The 18,240-nt window shown below is 38.7% G+C and overlaps 1 protein-coding gene across 3 annotated transcripts in view; it reads left to right on the top strand.

Annotated features, from left to right (window-relative positions):
- NME8 (NME/NM23 family member 8) overlaps window positions 1-12,463 on the top strand; it is a 54,818-nt gene extending 42,355 nt beyond the window's left edge. For all 3 annotated transcript variants that reach the window (XM_045089643.1, XM_045089642.1, XM_013059997.2), the window contains 6 exons: window positions 472-616; window positions 1,308-1,415; window positions 2,952-3,103; window positions 5,781-5,925; window positions 6,505-6,743; window positions 12,274-12,463. In XM_045089643.1, coding sequence (XP_044945578.1) covers window positions 472-616; window positions 1,308-1,415; window positions 2,952-3,103; window positions 5,781-5,925; window positions 6,505-6,743; window positions 12,274-12,281 — 797 coding nt within the window. In that variant the 3' untranslated portion in view covers window positions 12,282-12,463. The remainder of the gene's footprint in view (window positions 1-471; window positions 617-1,307; window positions 1,416-2,951; window positions 3,104-5,780; window positions 5,926-6,504; window positions 6,744-12,273) is intronic.
- Window positions 12,464-18,240: the final 5,777 nt, after the last annotated feature.

The following is an 18,240-nucleotide window of genomic DNA, read 5'->3' as shown; positions in this document are numbered from 1 at the left end:
TTAAATTATTTTTTCTGTGACAACTCTTTCTCTAATCCATCTGGGATTCCAAAGGTATAAGTATTAGATATTTGACATTGTCTCACAGGTTCCTGAGGCTTTGGATACTTCTAAATTTGTTTTCTGTGTGTAATTCTAATTGGATCATTTCGATAGTTTGTTTTAAAACTGAATTCTGTGATTTCCTTGTTGGCATTCAGCCCATCCAGTGAATATTTTATTTTGGTTATGTAATGTTTTTTCAGTTTTACATACCTTGTATGTGTATGATTCCCGTGTAATAAAAGTTGGAAATAACATCATAAGTCATAATTGGTATGTGAAGAATATTATTCACCTTAAAATCTAATAAGCTATTTTTGAAAACTTCTAAATTTCAAATAAGGATGAAATGCATAATAGTACATTCTGTATGGTATGCATAGCCAGTAATCTATCAATTTAACACTTGTTATGTGGCTTTTTATTTAGAGGATGTTTTGAAGATTATTGAAGATGAAGGCTTTAAAATACTGATGCAAAGGCAAATTGTATTATCAAAGGAGGAAGCACAAACACTGTGCCAGGAATATGAAAATGAAGATTATTTCGGAAAGCTTATAGAAAAAATGACCAGGTAAAGTAGATTTTCAGGTTTAGAAGGACCAGTCTGATTTAGTTTTTAATAATTTAGGTCTTCTTTTGAAGACCTAATGCCGTGTGGTAACTGCCATGGTCAAGTTGCCACACTTCTCAGTTCTGTAAACATGCGCTGAATCTACTTCTTGGCCAGTCTCACCCCTATCTTAATTCTCTGTTCAACTGTCCATCTTCTCTCATCCTCCTGGGACATTACTGGAGCAATGGAAAGGACTGAGTGAGTTCCTGGGGTCCACTGAGTTGAATGCCAGAAATCCAAGTTGTGTAACATTAGATCCAAGCAGAGAACATATGGACTCTCAAGGGTTTTGGTAATGCCGAAGATCACTAGTCCTAGGGGAAGACTGAGGGGCTAGAAATCTGTCAGGTTTTTTAGAAGAGTAAGTGAAATAGCAGCTGTGACAGAAATCCAGCAAGGAATCTGGGAACGAAATAGGAACTGATCTATCAGAATAAAGGCCCTTCTCTTCCTTTCCTTAAACTATTTCCATCCTTTTATAAGGTGTTTAAAACACTCAAGAATACACCAATGGAAATTCATCTTAGACTTGATAAAAGGATTATCCTGACATGTTTCTGTCTATTTAACAAAACTGCTTGTATTATCTATATATAATTAGCTACTGAGCCATACTTTTGGTCTTTTTTTTTTTTTTTTTTTCTAACAGCGGTCCATCTCTAGCCCTTGTTTTAGTAAGAGACCATGGTTTACAACACTGGAAAGAGTTAATTGGACCAAGTAGTGTTCAAAAAGCCAAAGAATCTTTTCCAGACAGGTAGGATTCATATCATGGGTCCCAAACTTTTTTCATGGGAGACGTTTTAATTTCTTTTTGGATGTGGGTACAGGAACCACAGCTCTAGTCTGAGGAAGGCTCTCAGGAGGAGGAGGTCCTTTCCTTTCACACATGCTTTTCCCCCAATAATCATGTCTAACAGCTCCACAGAGGGGCAGCTTGTAGTTCTCTCCATTGAGCAAAGGTAACTTCTGGTGATACCTTTGCTGTGCAAATCCTGCACCCCTAGCAATCACAGGCTCCAGGGGTATTGGGCTACAAGGTTCTTCAAGTCAGAGATATGAGAACCATCAAGGGTCAAGTGGGAAGGTCAGATTGGATAAGGCAAAAAGAAAATCTGGGAATGCATCAGCAAAAGCAAGGAGGTAAGAATGGGGTCACAGGATAGAAAGCCAAGTTACCAGTGAAGTCAGTTTATGAGCAGGAAAGCACCTTATTCACTATGGCTGGATTCTGTGGGTTGGCAGTTCAGGACTATGCGTAAAGGGCAGAAAATGAAATAAGCGGAGAGTATATCCTCTACTGAAATTTATGTGGATGAAGAGACAGTGGGTGGGGGGGAAGGGCTACTGAAAAAAACATCAAGGAACAAGTGATTTAGGAGATTTTATGTATTCATCTATTGTAGCAGAACCAGGATAAACTGCCTAGCCCAGGGGCCCATGGGTGGCTCAGCTGGTTAAGCGTCTGGCTCTTGGTTTCTGTTCAGGTCCTGATCTCAGGCTCATGGGATCGAGCCCTACACAGGGCTCTGGCTCATGGGGGAATCTGCCTGAGATTCTCTGTTTCCCTCTCCCTCTAACCCTCCTCCTACTCACACACTTTCTAAATACATAAAATCTTGGAAAAAAAGAGTGTGCCCTAACGCAACATGTCCAGTATCAGCCTCACTCCTGCCCCTTTACATGTGGCCATCCTGTGTGTGCTCCAAGACTCTTAGCTCTCCGCTCGCCCTGATGGAGGGCTCCTTTGCAGTGTCTCCCGGACTCAAAGTTTGTCATTTGGGTTCTTTGGTATAGCGTCAGGTGCCATCTCTAGTGCTTGGTAATATTTAGTGATGAAGGAAGGGATAGGAGTATTTACTGACAACTTAATATGCACCATGTATTTCAAATGTATCATCTGATTACATCCTCAAAATCTCCTTCCAAAGCAGTTTTATTATCTTATTCTGACACAGCTAAAGCACAGAGAAATTAATTGCCCAGTGCAGTAAGCATCCTACAGTTTGTGCTTTTCCCCTGTACGAAGGTACAGTTCCTTCTTTCAAGTTATCTGTCGATAGTCACATCGTAATTATTTCACTGTTCATGTTCTTCCTAATGGCTGTGAAGCTACCTTGTAAGGAAGGAGTACTTGCCAAGCCACTCTGTAATTATTGCCTTCTACACAGTGTCCAGATCAGGAATGAGCTGTTTGATAACTTTTGGACAATTTATACAGTGTTCTGTTGTCTTAGATTATACTACATTATGTTACACTCTAACAGTGCTTACCTTGACTTCTTTTTCAAAGTTTATGCGCACGATTTGCAATGGAAGGTTTGCCCATCAACCAGTTGTATGGAAGTGATTCATTAGAAGCAGCCGAGAGGGAAATACAGTATTTCTTTCCTCCTCAAAGCACTTTAGCACTGCTTAAACCTCATTTAACACAGGAACAAAGAGGTAAATATTTAGAAATAAAAATTAATGTGTACGTTTCCTTCAGATTTTGTGAAAACTTTCAAACTATGGAAAAGCTAGAAGAATAATTCAACAAATGTCCATATCAGTCTAGATTTAACAATGAACTTTTGTCATATTTGTTCTCTTGCCCTACTTCCCTCTTCCTTCTCTCTGTCTCTTATAATCAAAATGAAATTGAATTTTGTTGAAGCCCTTTTCAGAGTTGATGGAGATAACAATGGTTTTCTCCATTGGTATATTAGTAGGAAAAATCATGTTCATGATATTTCTAATATCAAGCCGTTCTTCCATTCTTTTATAAACTTCACTTAGTCCTGAGGTATTTATTTATTTTATTTTATTTTTTTCAGTGTTACAAAATTCATTGTTTGTGCACCATACCCAGCACTCCATGCAGTATGTGCCCTCCTTAATACTAACCACCACCAGGCTCACCGAGCCCACCACAACCCTCCCCTCCAAAACCCTCAGTTTGTTTCTCAGAGTCCACAGTCTCTCATGATTTGTCTCTCCCTCCAATTTCCCCCAACTCCCTTCTCGCTCAATCTCCCCGTATCCTCCATGTTATTCCTTATGCTCCACAAATAAGTGAAACCATATGATAATTGACTCTCTCTGCTTGACTTATTTCACTCAGTATAATCTCCTCCCGTCCCGTCCATGCTGATACTAAAGTTGGGTATTCATCCTTTCTGATGGAGGCATAATACTCCATAGTATATATGGACCACATCTTCTTTATCCTGAGGTATTTTTTAAATGTGCTTTTAGATTCTATTTGCTTGTATTTTATTTAGGATTTTTCACATTGGGACAGTGAGATTGGTCTGTTCTTTTCATTTTTTGTGCACGGTTTAGATAACAGCGTAATATTTCATAAAAAAATGTGCATGTCTTCATTTGCGGTACTCTGGAGGAGTTTAAGAAGCAGTGGGATAGGTGTTTGAAGATTTGGTAGACTTTTCCTGTGAAAACATCTGGGCCTGTTGCTTTTTTTTTGTGGGATAATTTTTTGACCACTTCTCTGTGGAGAAAGTCTTCTATGGAAACTGATCTATTTAAACCTTTTACCTGTGGTTAATTAGAGTTAATTTTGCTAAGTTGTATTTTCCTAGGAAATTATACATTTTGTCTGTATAGAGTTCATGGTCTCTTATTATCATGTTTAATTTCTTCATTCAAGAAATTAAATTATTTCTACCCTGCTATTTCTTCATTTGTTGTCTTTCAAACAAACAGAATTTGATTTATTTATGAGTTTTATTTTCTGTTTTCAAACTTATTACTTTCATTTCTTTTTTAAAAGTTTTGCCTTTGAGTCTCTAATAGTTTTTAAAGTGTTCTTCTTCTAGCTTTTAATTTTTAAAATCATTTATTTATTTATTTATTTTTAAGATTTTATTTATTTATTTGACAGAGAGAGAGAGAGAGAGATCCCAAGTAGGCAGAGAGGCAGGCAGAGAGAGAGGGGAAAGCAGGCTCTCCACTGAGCAGAGAGCCCGATGAGGGACTAGATCCCAGGACCCTGAGATCATGACCTGAGCTGAAGACAGAGGCTTAACCCACTGAGCCACCCAGGTACCCTTTTTCTAGCTTTTTAAATTGGATATTTAATTCATTTATTTCCATTATTTTTGTCAGTATAAATTTTTGATTACTGCTTTAATTTCCTCTGATTACCCCATAGATTTTAATGCATAGTGTTTTCATTAACATCATCATTATTATTATTTTTAGAAATTCTGCACTGTGCTTACAATGTTGTTTCTCTATTTGTCTGCTTGGTGATCATATCTTATTTTTACTGTACTGAACACAAAGGTTGGCCTTTCTGGAAATCATATCTGACCTTCCCAGAGAGTTAATAGTTTACTTGCCTGTGATTCTGGGAGCCTTTTGCATTGTTCTTTATAATAATGACAACCTTTTCAAGCTGTGTTTCTAGGCCAGGCCCTCTAAGCAGACAAGATCTGGAAGAAATGGGTTAATGTTCCCTTCATATTTGTTCCCACAGCGCCTCTCATAGGGCACATCCTGCCCCCTTTGCAGCCTTCTTCAGGCTTTCTATGGGCTATGCTCAAGGTTGATCTATAGATCAACCAGCAGGGCAGCACAGCAATTCTAAGTGCTTTTGATCTGGTCCAAAGAAAAGACTGTTTTACCAGAAAGCTCCTAATCCCTCATTTGATTCCCTGAATGTAGCCTTTAACGTTTAGGTGTTGTGAGATTTTGACAAGATTTACTTTAATTCCCTCAAATAGTGCCTGGCTACGTCAGGGAGCAGTGTTCAGTGGGCTCTCCCCTTCAATCTATATCTAGCAAGGACTTCCTTGACATTTGCTGCGTGGATGTGAAAACACGTCTTCACTTTCAGCCCAGAAGCACACCCCTCGCAACCTCCTTATAGTCAATGAGACACTTCTGGTGGGTTCTGGAAAGGTGCATCTCAGAGACTGATCATCTGTGTTAATGTATTCACGTTGCTCTGAATGTTGATCTGATGCTTTTCAGTTCAATTTAGTTTAGCAGAGTTTTAGCTTTTTAAGCCACAGTAGGCAAGTAAAATGATTACTTTCCTTAGTTATTTCAGTCTATTTGAATACGGAACAAAAGTGGAGGCACTCTGCAAGGTTACCAAATATCTGCTTTGCCCTAGAGGAGATCCTGAAACTTATTAGAGAGGCTGGATTTGAAATAACACAGATGAAGGAAGTGCTCCTAAATGAAGAAGAAGCAGAAAACATTTATTCAAAAATAAAAGGAAAAGACTTTTATCAAGATGTAGTAGAAATGTTAACTGAGTAAGTTTCTGATACAGTTCTTTGCATTATATAAGTAGCAAGTATTCATTATAGAAACTGAAAAATTCAAAATGTAATTTTAAAAAATTCCATTCGTTAAGAGATACCCTATTAATATTTGGGGTTCATTTCTTTCCTGTTTCCTTCCTTTCCTACCTTCTTCTTTCCTTCCTTCCTTCATTTCCTTAGGTCTTCACATTAGATACAGAGGTGATCTGGGTTCTAATCTCTGCTTTTAAATCCCTGATCTGTCAACATATTTAATCTGTGCCTCAGTTGCCTCATCTTTAAAATGGAGATAATAATAGTATCTATCTATTTGTTTGTTGTGAGGGGTATATAATTGATACATTAAACATACTTGGAATAGTGCCTAGCATATATTTCTAGAATTAAACTATAGCACTCTTCTAGCACAACAACCTGTTGGAAAGGGGAGAAATGGAAAAACAGAAAGCACAAAAACACACTGATAAGAACAGGGAATAAAGACAAAGCGTGGTATTCTGTCCTTAGCTGTATATGCAATCTCTATAGGTATAAATAGCCCAGATCACCTGAAAGCATTCTTATTTACAGGGGTCCATCTTTGGTCATGGTTCTGACCAGATGGAATGCTGTTTCAGACTGGAGACGATTGATGGGTCCCGTAGAACCAGAGGAGGCAAAAATACTGTCCCCAGACTCTATCCGAGCCAGGTTTGGAAGAAGCGTTTTGAAAAATGCTGTGCACGGGTCATCTAATACCTACGAAGCAATGGAGAGCATTAATAGAATTTTTGCAGACTTTGTTCCTGAGACTCCTGAGAGAAACTTAAGTACAGTACCTCTTTAATTGTTGTTTTCTTTTCTTTGCTTATTACTGTGACTGTGCCCAGGATAAGACTGTCCCAGAAAGACCAGAACTTTCCCCATATCCATGAATCAAACTTTATTTCCTGCCAAAGCAAGAAGCAAAGCTGTTCCAAAGCAAGCTTGAAGCTACATAATATGTATATGAATTGAGTTTACTTAGCTGTTGATAGAAAGTTTGGAAACTTTTCTGTCCTGGGCGATGTGGGAGACAACATGAGCGAGGTGGCTTTTCCCATTAAACCTACTTCTTTATTTTCAAAGAGCACATTCACAAATGTATAGTTGTGTGGCTCCGACAGCTGACTGGAATATGACTGAGGAGCCTCTTCTCAAGGTTGTCCCCACCCTGAGCCAAACTGAGAATCAGCACCCAGAGCATAAGGAGAAAGTGATATTAAATGGAGAAACCCCTCCACGTCCACCCAGGTTCCTAGAGGAGAGAAGTGTGAGTTGTTCCCTTAATATTGTCATTGAGGCTGTGACGTCTGCCAGTATAAGAACATTATAGCGAAATATCAAGTCATAAAATAAAAATAAACTTGGGCACTGCTCATTCCATAAGTGTCACTCAAGTATAGACAAAGGCATGAGTACACAACCCATAAACATTTATGTTGGGAGACTATGAATTGTGTGGCTGCTTGGACTGCAAATTCTTGGTTAACACAAAAGTGGCTGAATGGAGGTTGTTGCCTTCAGAAAAGTGCAAATTGAATGTGGAGGCAAAACTCAAAGAAACAACATCTAATTATAATCAATATAAGATAGTACATTATTAAACATGCCAGTGATACATGACTAGTGGAAAGGGAGGTGAGTGGAACTACATTCTGTTTATAGCATCATTTAGCAATATGGTATAGATATATGCTGACATCACAGAGACCCCCCCCCGTTTTTGGTGAGGGGAGCATTATGAATAATATGGGGGATTTCACATTAGTGTGTAATTAAGTGCTGAATTGATAGGTATATGTTTGATGGTTAGGCACTGGAGAAGGTAAGGAATGAAATCGATCTTGGAAAGGAGGGAGAATTTTCAAAATCAGAGGTAAGGAAGCAAGAAAGAGAAGTCAGTTTAAAAGCTTTTAAACCATCACATGCATATATGCTTGATGCTTATCTATAAATATATATATATATTGCTGGTTTCTTACTATGGCTATAGTGCTGTATCTACTATACTCTACCATATCACTTTAAGGTATTGTTGGTCTGTTTCAGACACTCAGAATCATTTGTTCAGCTCTTGCTATGTGCCAAACATTGTTGCAATACTGAATATACACAGTCCTTATCCTAAAACTTTAGAACTCTCAAAGTAAGATATAGAAAATTAACATGTTTTCTAGGGTGTTTAGGGGTAAGCACAGAGTGCTTTGACCTGATGCATATAGGAGGAGGAGAAAGAAAAGGAGAGGCAAGCTATCCAGGCTGAAGGCATTACAATAAAATGAAAGATTACAGCAACCTTAACTAATAATAGAAATGGTGAGTTGGTGATAAGTGGAATGATGAGAGGATTCTCAGAAAGCTACCTTACAGAACTTGATGACTGACAACTAAGTAAGTGGGAAAAGATAAAAATTCCTGGCTTGAGTGACTGAGGAAATTACCGAACCATTACCAGACAAGAAACCCAGAAGGGAGAAGTAGGTTGGAAGGAAATGCTATGAGTTCTGTTCTAGTCATGTTAGGAAGAAGGCATCTGAATTGAGATCAAGTGAGTTTTATCTTAGGAATACCAGGTAGTTCAGCATATGAATATCAAGGAAGGTAATACCCACACTAATAGAATGAAGGAAAAGTATATTATCTCAACTGATACAGAAAAAGCATTAGACAACCTCCAGCACCCTTTCATGATAAAAACACTTGATAAGTTAGGACTATAAAGAACTTCCTCATCATGATAAAGGCCATATGTGTAATACCCAGAGCTAACTTCATACTACAATGGTGAAAGGCTGAAAGCTTTCCTTTTAAGATCAGGATCTCTGCTTTTGCCACTTCTGTTTAACATTGTTAATGTTGGAAGGTCTAGCCAAAGCAATTAGGGAAGAAAAAGAAACAAAAGCATCCAAACTGGCATATGATTAGCAGGTGGCATGATCTTTTATTTAATAAATCCTGAAGAATCACTTACACATACAAAAAAATTGTTGGAGCTAATTCTGTAAAGGCACAGGATACAAAATCAACACACAAAAATCACTCATGTTTCTATACACTAGCAAAGAAAAATTTCCAAAAGGAAATTAAGCAATTCAATTTACCATAGCATCAAAAAATAATAAATACTTAGGAATAAATTTAGTCGGGGTACAAGTGTAAGAATTTTATACTGAAAGATGAAACGATGTTTAAGGAAACTAAAGAAGACATAAATAAGTGGAAACACACCCTGTGTTCATAACTTGGAAAACTGAACATTTTGAAGATTACAGTGCTACCTAAAGTGATCTACAAATTCATTGCAAGCCCCCCCAAAAAAATCCCATTATTGTTTTTTACAGAGATGGAAAGACCCATCCTAAAATTCACATGAAATTTCAAAGGACTCAGAAGAACCAAGACAATCTTGAAAAACAACAAAATTGGAGCACTCCCACTTCCTGAATTTAAAGTTTATTACAAAGTGGCAATAGTCAAAACAGTGTACCCCTGGGGATAAAAATATATGTTTATAAAAAAAAATAAAAATAAAAAAAAAATTTAAAAAAAAAAACAGTGTGGTTGTGGCACAAGGATAGACTGATGGAAAAGAATTGAGGATGTATAAGTAAACCTTCACATTTATGATTAGTTGATGTTCAACCAGGGTACTAAGATCATTTAGTAAAAAGAATAAATTTAATAAATTTATTTATTAATTTAATAAATAGTATGGAAAGACTAGATATCTACATTTAAAATAATGAAGTTGGAATCTCACCTTACACTATATACAAAAATTAATTCAAAATGGATCAAAGACCTACACTGAAGAGCTAAAACTATAAAACTATTAGAAGAAAACATAGGGGAAAATCTGAGGGACATTGGATTAGGCAGTAGTTTCTTAAATGCTATGCCAAAGGGACAGGCAACAAAAGAAAAAGGAAATAACTTCGTTTTAATAAAAAATAAAAACTGCATCAAAGGAAACTATTGAGAGAGTGAGAACACAACCCTCAGAATGGAAGAAAATATTTGTAAATTCAGTATCTGATAAGGATTTAATATCAGAAATGGATAAAGGGCTAGAATAGACCTTTCTTCAAAGAATATCAACAAATGGCCAACAAATGCAAGAAAAGGTTCTCAACACAATTAGTCATTAGAGAAATGTAAATCAAAACCACAATGAGATACCACTTCATAGATAGCTAGGATGGCTACAATAAACAAGGGAATATAAAAAGTGTTGGTAAGGATGTGGAGAAATTGCTACCTTTATGCATTATGGTAGGGATATAAAATGGGGGAGCTATTGGGGATGACAGTGTCACACTTCCTCAAAAGGTAGAATTACATCTGACCCAGCAATTCTACTCCTAGGTATATATCCAAGAAAATTGAAAACAGGAATACAAACACTTACTTGTACACCAGTGTTTGATAGCAGCATAATTCACAATAGGTGGAAACAACCCAAGTGTCCATCAATGGAAGGATAGATAAACAAAATATGGCATATACCTACAGTGGGATGTTATTTAGATGTAAAAACAAAGTATTGACAACATGGTACAACATGGGTGAACCTTGAAAACATTACATTATGTGAAATAAGCCAGACACAAAAGGACAAATATCATATGATTCCACTTCTAAGAGACATCTTGGAAAGACAAATTCATAGGGACAGAAATTTGACTAGAACTTAATAGATACAGTTTCCTTTTAGAGTGATGAAAAGTTTTGGAAAAAGATTGTAATGGTTGCAGACCATGTGAACATAACTAAGACCACTGATTTGTACACTTGAAAATAGTTAAAATGGTAAGCTTTATGTTATACATATTTTACCACAATAAAAATATTTTTAAAATAAAATAAAGAATAGTTCCTCAGGAAAGCACAGAGCTCTCTCACAGTAGAGTACTCCAAAAGCTCTCCTAAAACTATATAAAATTAGGCATGCCTGATAGTACACTTATTTTTATTATTTTTTTAGATTGAGTATAGAGCATGTGCTTATTTTTTTTCTTCAAGTTTTTATTTAAATTCCAGTTAGTTAGCATACACTGTGATATTGGTTTCAGGAGTGGAATTTAGTGATTCATCACTTACATACACCATCCGGTGCTCATCACCAGTGTCCTCTTTAATCCCCATCACCCATCCAGCCCATCTCCGCCCCCTGCCACCTCCTGTCTAGCAACTCTAGGTTTGTTCTTTATAGTTAAGAGTCTGTTTTATGGGGACACCTGGGTGTCTCAGTTGTTGAGTGTCTGCCTTCGGCTCAGGTCATGATCCCAGGGTTCTGGGACCGAGCACTGCATCGGGCTCTCTGCTCAGCGGGAAGCCTGCTCCTTCCTCTCCCTCTGCCTCCCTTACTGTGTCTCTCTCTGTCAAATAAATAAATAAAACCTTAAAAAAAAAAGTCTGTTTTATGGTTTGCCTCTTTCTCTTCCTCCCATGTTCATTTGTTTTGTTTCTTAAATTCCACATACGAGTGAAATCATATGCTATTTGTTTTTCTCTGAATTATTTCACTTACCATAATACTCTCTAGCTCCATCCAAGTCATTGCAAATGGCAAGATCTTATTCCTTTTTATGGCTGAGTAATATTCCATCGTGTGTATAACACGTCGTCTTTATCCATTCATCAGTTGATGGACACTTGGGCTCTTGCTATAATTTGGCTTTTTTGCAACACACTTCAAAAAAAATGCATGCAATTCAAACAGTAAAATCCATAAGTGAAAGTAAGCTTTTACTAAAGTTTCTTGAAGAGATACTAAATAAAGGAGTTTTTTTTTTCAAACAAAATATAACACAACATCAAGAAATTCCTAAAACAAGAAAAAAAAAAAAGAAATTCCTAAAACTCTTCATTGGGCACATCTGTCCTCAGAATCCCCTTGGACCCCACAGCTCCTTCTCCAGTCATTCCGCCACAACTCCACCTCTAGCCTCTCCATCATCTTCCGTAAAATGCTGCACACTCAGTCCTGTGTCTTTCTCAGTTCCTTCCAATTCTATTCCCCACCTTTGGCTTGACTAGCAATTCTGAATCCTTGAGAGGATTGAGTAGGAAGCTGTGGTTGCTTAGAGTTAATATTTTTAACCGTGTCAAAAAAATTTGTTCATTAATTTATTGGGTTGTAAATCCTTGCTGATTACTTACTTCTTGAACCAGGCAGTATTATCTGTAAAGAAAAGAGACCATCCCTCAAGCTTGGTGATTCTACCATATGTCAGGGATTTGTGTGCCAAAAGGAAACTCATAACTGCTTTAAAATTAGCTTTGTAATTTTTCTAATCAACTGTATTCTTTTCTTAGAACTTTGAGAAGATAATGTGTGTAAGTTCACACTGGAATATAACCATGTGGCACAGCTTTCCGGGAGGAATAAAAGGAAGATATTCTTTGGAGGAAAACTTGGTGTTACCTCAAGTTAAAAACTAACCTCAAGGTGAAAAACATGGCTGTGCATAATAAATAATAATAATAATATAATAAAATAATTAAAAATGTGACCTTCAAACAAATATTAATGTTTCTTTTTACCCCGTCTTTCAGAGAGGATTTAGGGTGGCTTATTGACTGATTGAAAAGATTGAACAAAATAATTGCGGAAGAACATGGATTATGTGGAAGAAGAGTGTAGAATGGGGCCAGGGAAGCCAGGAGGGGAGTTATATACAAAATGCATAGAAAGCCCTAATGTGTGTTTAGAGGTTGGCCAAAAATGTGACTCTAACCACTTCAGCAATAAACTCTGAAAAGGTGTCATACTGATTTACAGAATTTGCAGTCTAACTCGAGGACGAGTGCAGGCTATATACCCGCTATCCTGACACTAAGACAATACAAATCTCTCCAGGGATGAACTTGATAATAAGCCAAAGTTTCCACTGGCTTTGGCATGTTCCCCTCTCAGGATATAATCTGAGGATGTTTACTACAGTGAAGCCTTTCAGCTTTTAGCCAGAGTTCTGTGTAATTCCCAGCATGTTGGCTATGACACCTCCTTTTCATCCCACGCAAGAGAACATACTGGAATGCACGCGAGTGAGAATGAGATTCTTTTTTTAAAAGATTTATTTATTTATTTATTTGACATACAGAGATCATAAGGAGGCAGAGAGGCAGGCAGAGAGAGAGGAGGAAGCAGGCTCCCTGCTTGGCAGAGAGCCCGATGCGGGGCTCGATCCCAGGACCCTGAGATCATGACCTGAGCCGAAGGCAGAGGCTTTAACCCACTGAGCCACCCGGGTGCCCCAGAATGATGTTCTTGTATGATTAACTTCCCATCCTAATTTCTAAACTCTAATGTTAAGGTACTCATGAAATTATTTATCTTATTGTGATATGAACACTGAACGCCAAGCTCCATCCTCTTGACAATTTTTAAGGGTACAAGGCTTTATTGTTGACTTTAGGCACAATATTGTATAGCAGATAGCTAGAGCATATTCATCTCACTTAACTTATATTCATCTCACTTAACATATTCACTTAACTGAAACTTTATGTCTATTGATGAATACTGTCCCCTCCCCCACTCCCCAGCCCCTGGTAACCACCATTCCTGTCTTTGATTTTATGAATATGACTATTTTATTTTTTGAAGACTTTATTTATTTAACAGAGAGAGAGAGATCACAAGTAGGCAGAGAGGCAGGCAGAGAGAGAGGGGGAAGCAGGCTCACTACTGAGCAGAGAGCCTGATGTGGGGCTTGATCCCAGGACCCTGATATCATAACCTGAGCTGAAGGCAGAGGCTTAACCCACTGAGCCACCCAGGCACTCTGAATATGACTATTTTAGATACCTCATAAAAGTGGAGTCATGCAGTTCTTGTTTTCTGCGTCTGGCTTATTTCACTTAATAGACTCTCCTCAAGGTCCATCCATGTTGTCACATTTTATAGAATTTCCTTCCTTTTTAAGGCTGAATCGTATTGTATGCCTACAGCACATTTTTTTTATCCATTCATGTCAACAGACATCAGGTTGTTCCCATATGTTTATTATGGTGATGAGTGCTGCAACGAATATGTGAATATTAATATTAAGATCCTGTTTTTAATTATTTTGGATATGTACCCAGAAGTGGGGGTCCTGGATAATCTAGTAGTTCTGTATTTTTTGGTAGCTCTGTTTTTAAGTTTCTGAGAAGCCGTCATAATGTCTTCAATAGCAGCCACACCGCTGTGCATTCCCACCAACAGAGCATGCCCAACAGAGCCCACCAACACCGTACCCTCACAAACACATACGTGTCTGCCACTCTGCAGCTGCAAGGTGGCATCTCACTGTGACTTTGCTGTGTTCCGGATGGTGAATGATGATGAACATTTCTTCATACACCTGTTGGACATTTGTTTGTCTTCTTTGGAGATGAGTCAATTCAAGTCTTTAGCCCATTTTTTAAGGGAGTTACTAGGTTTTCTTTGTTATTGAGTTGTCTGAGCTCCTAATGTATTATGGAGATTATTTGGCTAATCAGATGTATGGCAAATATTTTCTCCCATTCTACAGCTTGACTCTCTCCCTAATTTTTTTTTTAAAGATTTTATTTATTTATTTGACAAGTAGAGATCACAAGTAGGCAGAGAGTCAGGCGCAGAGAGAGAGAGGGAAGCAGGACCCCTGCTGAGCAGGGAGCCCGATGCGGGACTCCGTCCCAGGACCCTGAGATCATGACCTGAACCGAAGGCAGCCACTTAACCCACTAAGCCACCCAGGCGCCCCTCCCTAAAATTTTTTTTTAAAAGATTATTTCAGAGCGTGTGCATGAGAGCACGGAATTAGAGGGAGGGTCAGAGGGAGAGGGAGAGAGCGAGAATCTACAAGCAGACGCCCCGTTGAGCACAGAGTCTGACACGGGGCTTGATTCCAGGACTCCGAGATCATGATCTGTACTGAAACCAGAGTCTTTTGCTTAACCAACTGAGCCACCCAGGCGCCCCTACAACTTGACTTTGCACTCTGTTATTGCTTACTTTAGTGTGCAGCACCTTTTTAGTTTGATTTAGTCTGCTTGTTTTTTTTTTTTTTTGCCTGTGTCATTAACATCATATCTATGAAATCACTGCCAAGACCAATGTCATGAAAATCTCATGAAGAATCCCCCCCCCTTTTTTTGTTTGTTTGTTTTTTAGTTTTTCTTTTCTTTTCTTTACTTTTTTTTTTTTTTTCTGGGAGTTTTACATGTTTGTGTCTTATGTTGAAGACTTTGTTTTTGAACAGGCTGGACCTGGGCAAGGTGTGGCTCGCAGGTGCCCTCACTGGTACCTCAGCCTGTTCTCTCCACCATGCACACATGGGGCTGGGGACCTGGGATCCCTGGATATTGAGAGTCACATGGCACGTGCTGTGCAGTTTGCTCCCTGATGCCTCGTCTCAGGTACCCACGCCCTCCAGGCCTGTGTGACCAGGGCCTCTCTCCATGCTCCCCCCCGCCCTTAGCATCTGCCTGGGGCAAGTGGTTCCCCCCACCATACCCTTGATGTAGAGGCTGGGTAGATTGTTAGGGCCAATCCCCATGTAGCACCAACTGCTTTTACCAGATGCTTCTCTGCAAACCTGGACATTCTCATCTTCTCTCCCTGCACTGGGAAGAAGGGGAAGCTATGGTTTCTGCCATCTCAAGCTACCATGTCTGCCCTCGTCTGGTTGTTGGGCTGTGGTGGATTTATCCAAGCTCTGAGACCCAGGTTTGTTCTCTGAGATCCCTGTCAGAAAAATTGGGGCACTGGACATGCAAAGCAACTCCTGGGAGAAGCCAGGCATTAGGGGGGTTCTTTCTGATTGTATGGTGCTATGCTGGGGGCAGGAACTTGGGTCACAGCATGTCCCAAATCTCCCTATTGGCTTCACTGAGGCTGGCTTTCATGGTCACCTAGAGTGGGAGCTTTTCACTTAGTTTCTGGATTTCTTGCAAAGGAGTCTTGTCCATGAACTCTTGTTGAGTTGGTGAGTTTGCAGAGGGAGGACCCAGGGCTTCTTACTCACCATCTTGCTGACATTACCTCTTGATTATTTAGTCTTAGTAACACATTGCTCACCTCAGAACTCTAGTGTTCCAACATTATGTCTGAGAAGCACCTGTGAATTATCAGGAGGGATATTTCTCAATTTTTCTTCAGAATGCATTAAAAAAACACTAGGGTAAATCAATTAACTGGTTATTGTGCAGAAGACTAAATATAGTAAAAATGTTTACTTTCTTCACATTCCTCACTCCTTCAGATCAAATACTATTATCTGCTGCTTTATATGTCTGCTTGTATTTGGGTATTTGTAATAGTATGTCAGTGGCACACTGTACCCCTCAGAAATGGTGCAGAACTTCTGAAGCATGAGGAGAAGGGAGTTCAGGGAAATTGGAAGGGGAGGTGAACTGTGAGAGACTATGGACTCTGAAAAACAATCTGAGGGTTTTGAGGGGGCAGCGGGTGGGAGGTTGGGGGTACCAGGTGGTGGGTATTAAGGAGGGCACATATTGTGTGGAGTACTGGGTGTGGTGCAAAAATAATGAATACTGTTACGCTGAAAAGAAATTAAAAAAAAAAAAAACACCCAAACTCTCTTGAAATTAATAACACATTTCACCAGCAGATGGCACGTTTCACTCAGTTGTCCATATAAGTGTATCTATCTGTATCAAGATTTTATAAGCAAGACTAGGGAAAGGTTATTTCCTTAGGATTATAGAATTAGTTTTGAGCTAAATCACCAGAAATCTGATAACCATTAGTTTTGAGCTAAATCACCAGAAATCTGATAACCAATGTCCAAAGAGATATATTGAATTAAACCTTGATTTGTGTTGTTGTTGGTCTCGAGATTAAAGTTAGTGGGTGGAACGTGGAAGCACGAGGCAGGACATGGGAGCCAGGGTTGGCAGGACCGGTGAATGTCTTCTCACCCTTGGGGAAGAAGGTTACAGAAGAGGCTAGCACCTTGTCAGGGTCCCCAGCTAAGTGGGTTGGTCTTGAATCTCAGCTGGATTTGCAGCAGATGTCTTGAGCCATTGTGGCCAAAGCAACTGAAGACTACAAAATGGGATTATGAATTCCAAAGAGGCTGTCCATAAACAACCTCTTTCCTTTAGGACTGCATCACACGTCCATCTTGAAGCCAGTTTTTTGTTCGCCCCATTTAGTCCCTGTAGCCACCTTCGAAGTCCTGAAGCATTTTTGGTTGGAGCCCAATACTTTCCAGCATCCCCTCCATGGGTCCTGTTCTCTGTAAATAGATGCCCTGAAGAAAATGGACAGATTTCCTAAAATACGCTTTGCCCTATACTATGGCTCTCTTCCTGGACTCTCTTGTTGCTCTTTCTGCTCCTGGAGTGGATGCCCCGACACTGATTCTTGCCTGAATTGTGTTTCTTCTACTTGCTCATCCCTTGGAAACTACTTTGGATGACCTCCAAAGTCAGTTTCTTAATCCTTTTAATAAAGGGAGAAAGTTGACTAAGCAATTGTCCATGTGATTTTCAGCTGCTGAAATATTCCAAAGACATAATAAATATTTGATATTATTTGAAGACTAAAAATATTAATGATCTTTAAAATGCATCACTTTGATTCAATGATAGCATTTTAGATATCCCTCGATACATGACAGAATGTTATTCATAATACCTTTTTTTGCTTCATCCCAAAGTTTTTTATGCCACATTATGTTATTCATGTTATTTCAACTTTGTTACACTTACAGTCAGCCTTCTGGTTATGAGTCTTCCCTGTTAGCTAAATTTAATTGCTAATAAATTATGCTCTTTTTCCCTTTCACAGTACATCACTCACATGATCCAAATTGCCATTATAAAGTGGTTCTCATCTAGATATTGCGGCTACATATTTTAGGATTATCCAGTCATAAAACTGATCTCTTAAAAATATTGAGCTAGATATGCCTATGCTTACGCTGTGTAGACCTTTAAAGGCAAAATTACACATTATGGACTTGATTCCTGCCACGAATGGCCTCATTAACTACCTCATCACTGCCATTCCTTACACTCAAGTACAAAGAGACCTCTCTTGGGTAGAAGGGTAAATACTGTAAGACTGTAGTTATGATCGGTGCATTTTCTCTTCAATAAATTTGAAATAAGACAGAAAAGACATCAAGAAGACATGAAGACGTTAAAGTTTTGGGGTTTCACAGGTTCAAATAGTTTGGAGATGACAATTACAGAAGTTGACAGACGTTTGCTGCTTGACACCAACCACAGGAACCGTGATTAACCAGGTCTCCAGACGCTACAGACTGAAATGCATTGTGAGCA

The sequence above is a fragment of the Mustela putorius genome, unplaced genomic scaffold (genome assembly GCF_011764305.1).
Source record: "Mustela putorius furo isolate JIRA1106 unplaced genomic scaffold, ASM1176430v1.1 tig00003845_pilon_pilon_pilon, whole genome shotgun sequence".
In the NCBI taxonomy this organism is placed as follows: domain Eukaryota; kingdom Metazoa; phylum Chordata; class Mammalia; order Carnivora; family Mustelidae; genus Mustela; species Mustela putorius.
The sequence above is the reverse complement of the archived record's forward strand: the minus strand, read 5'-3'. Positions and strand labels throughout refer to the sequence as shown.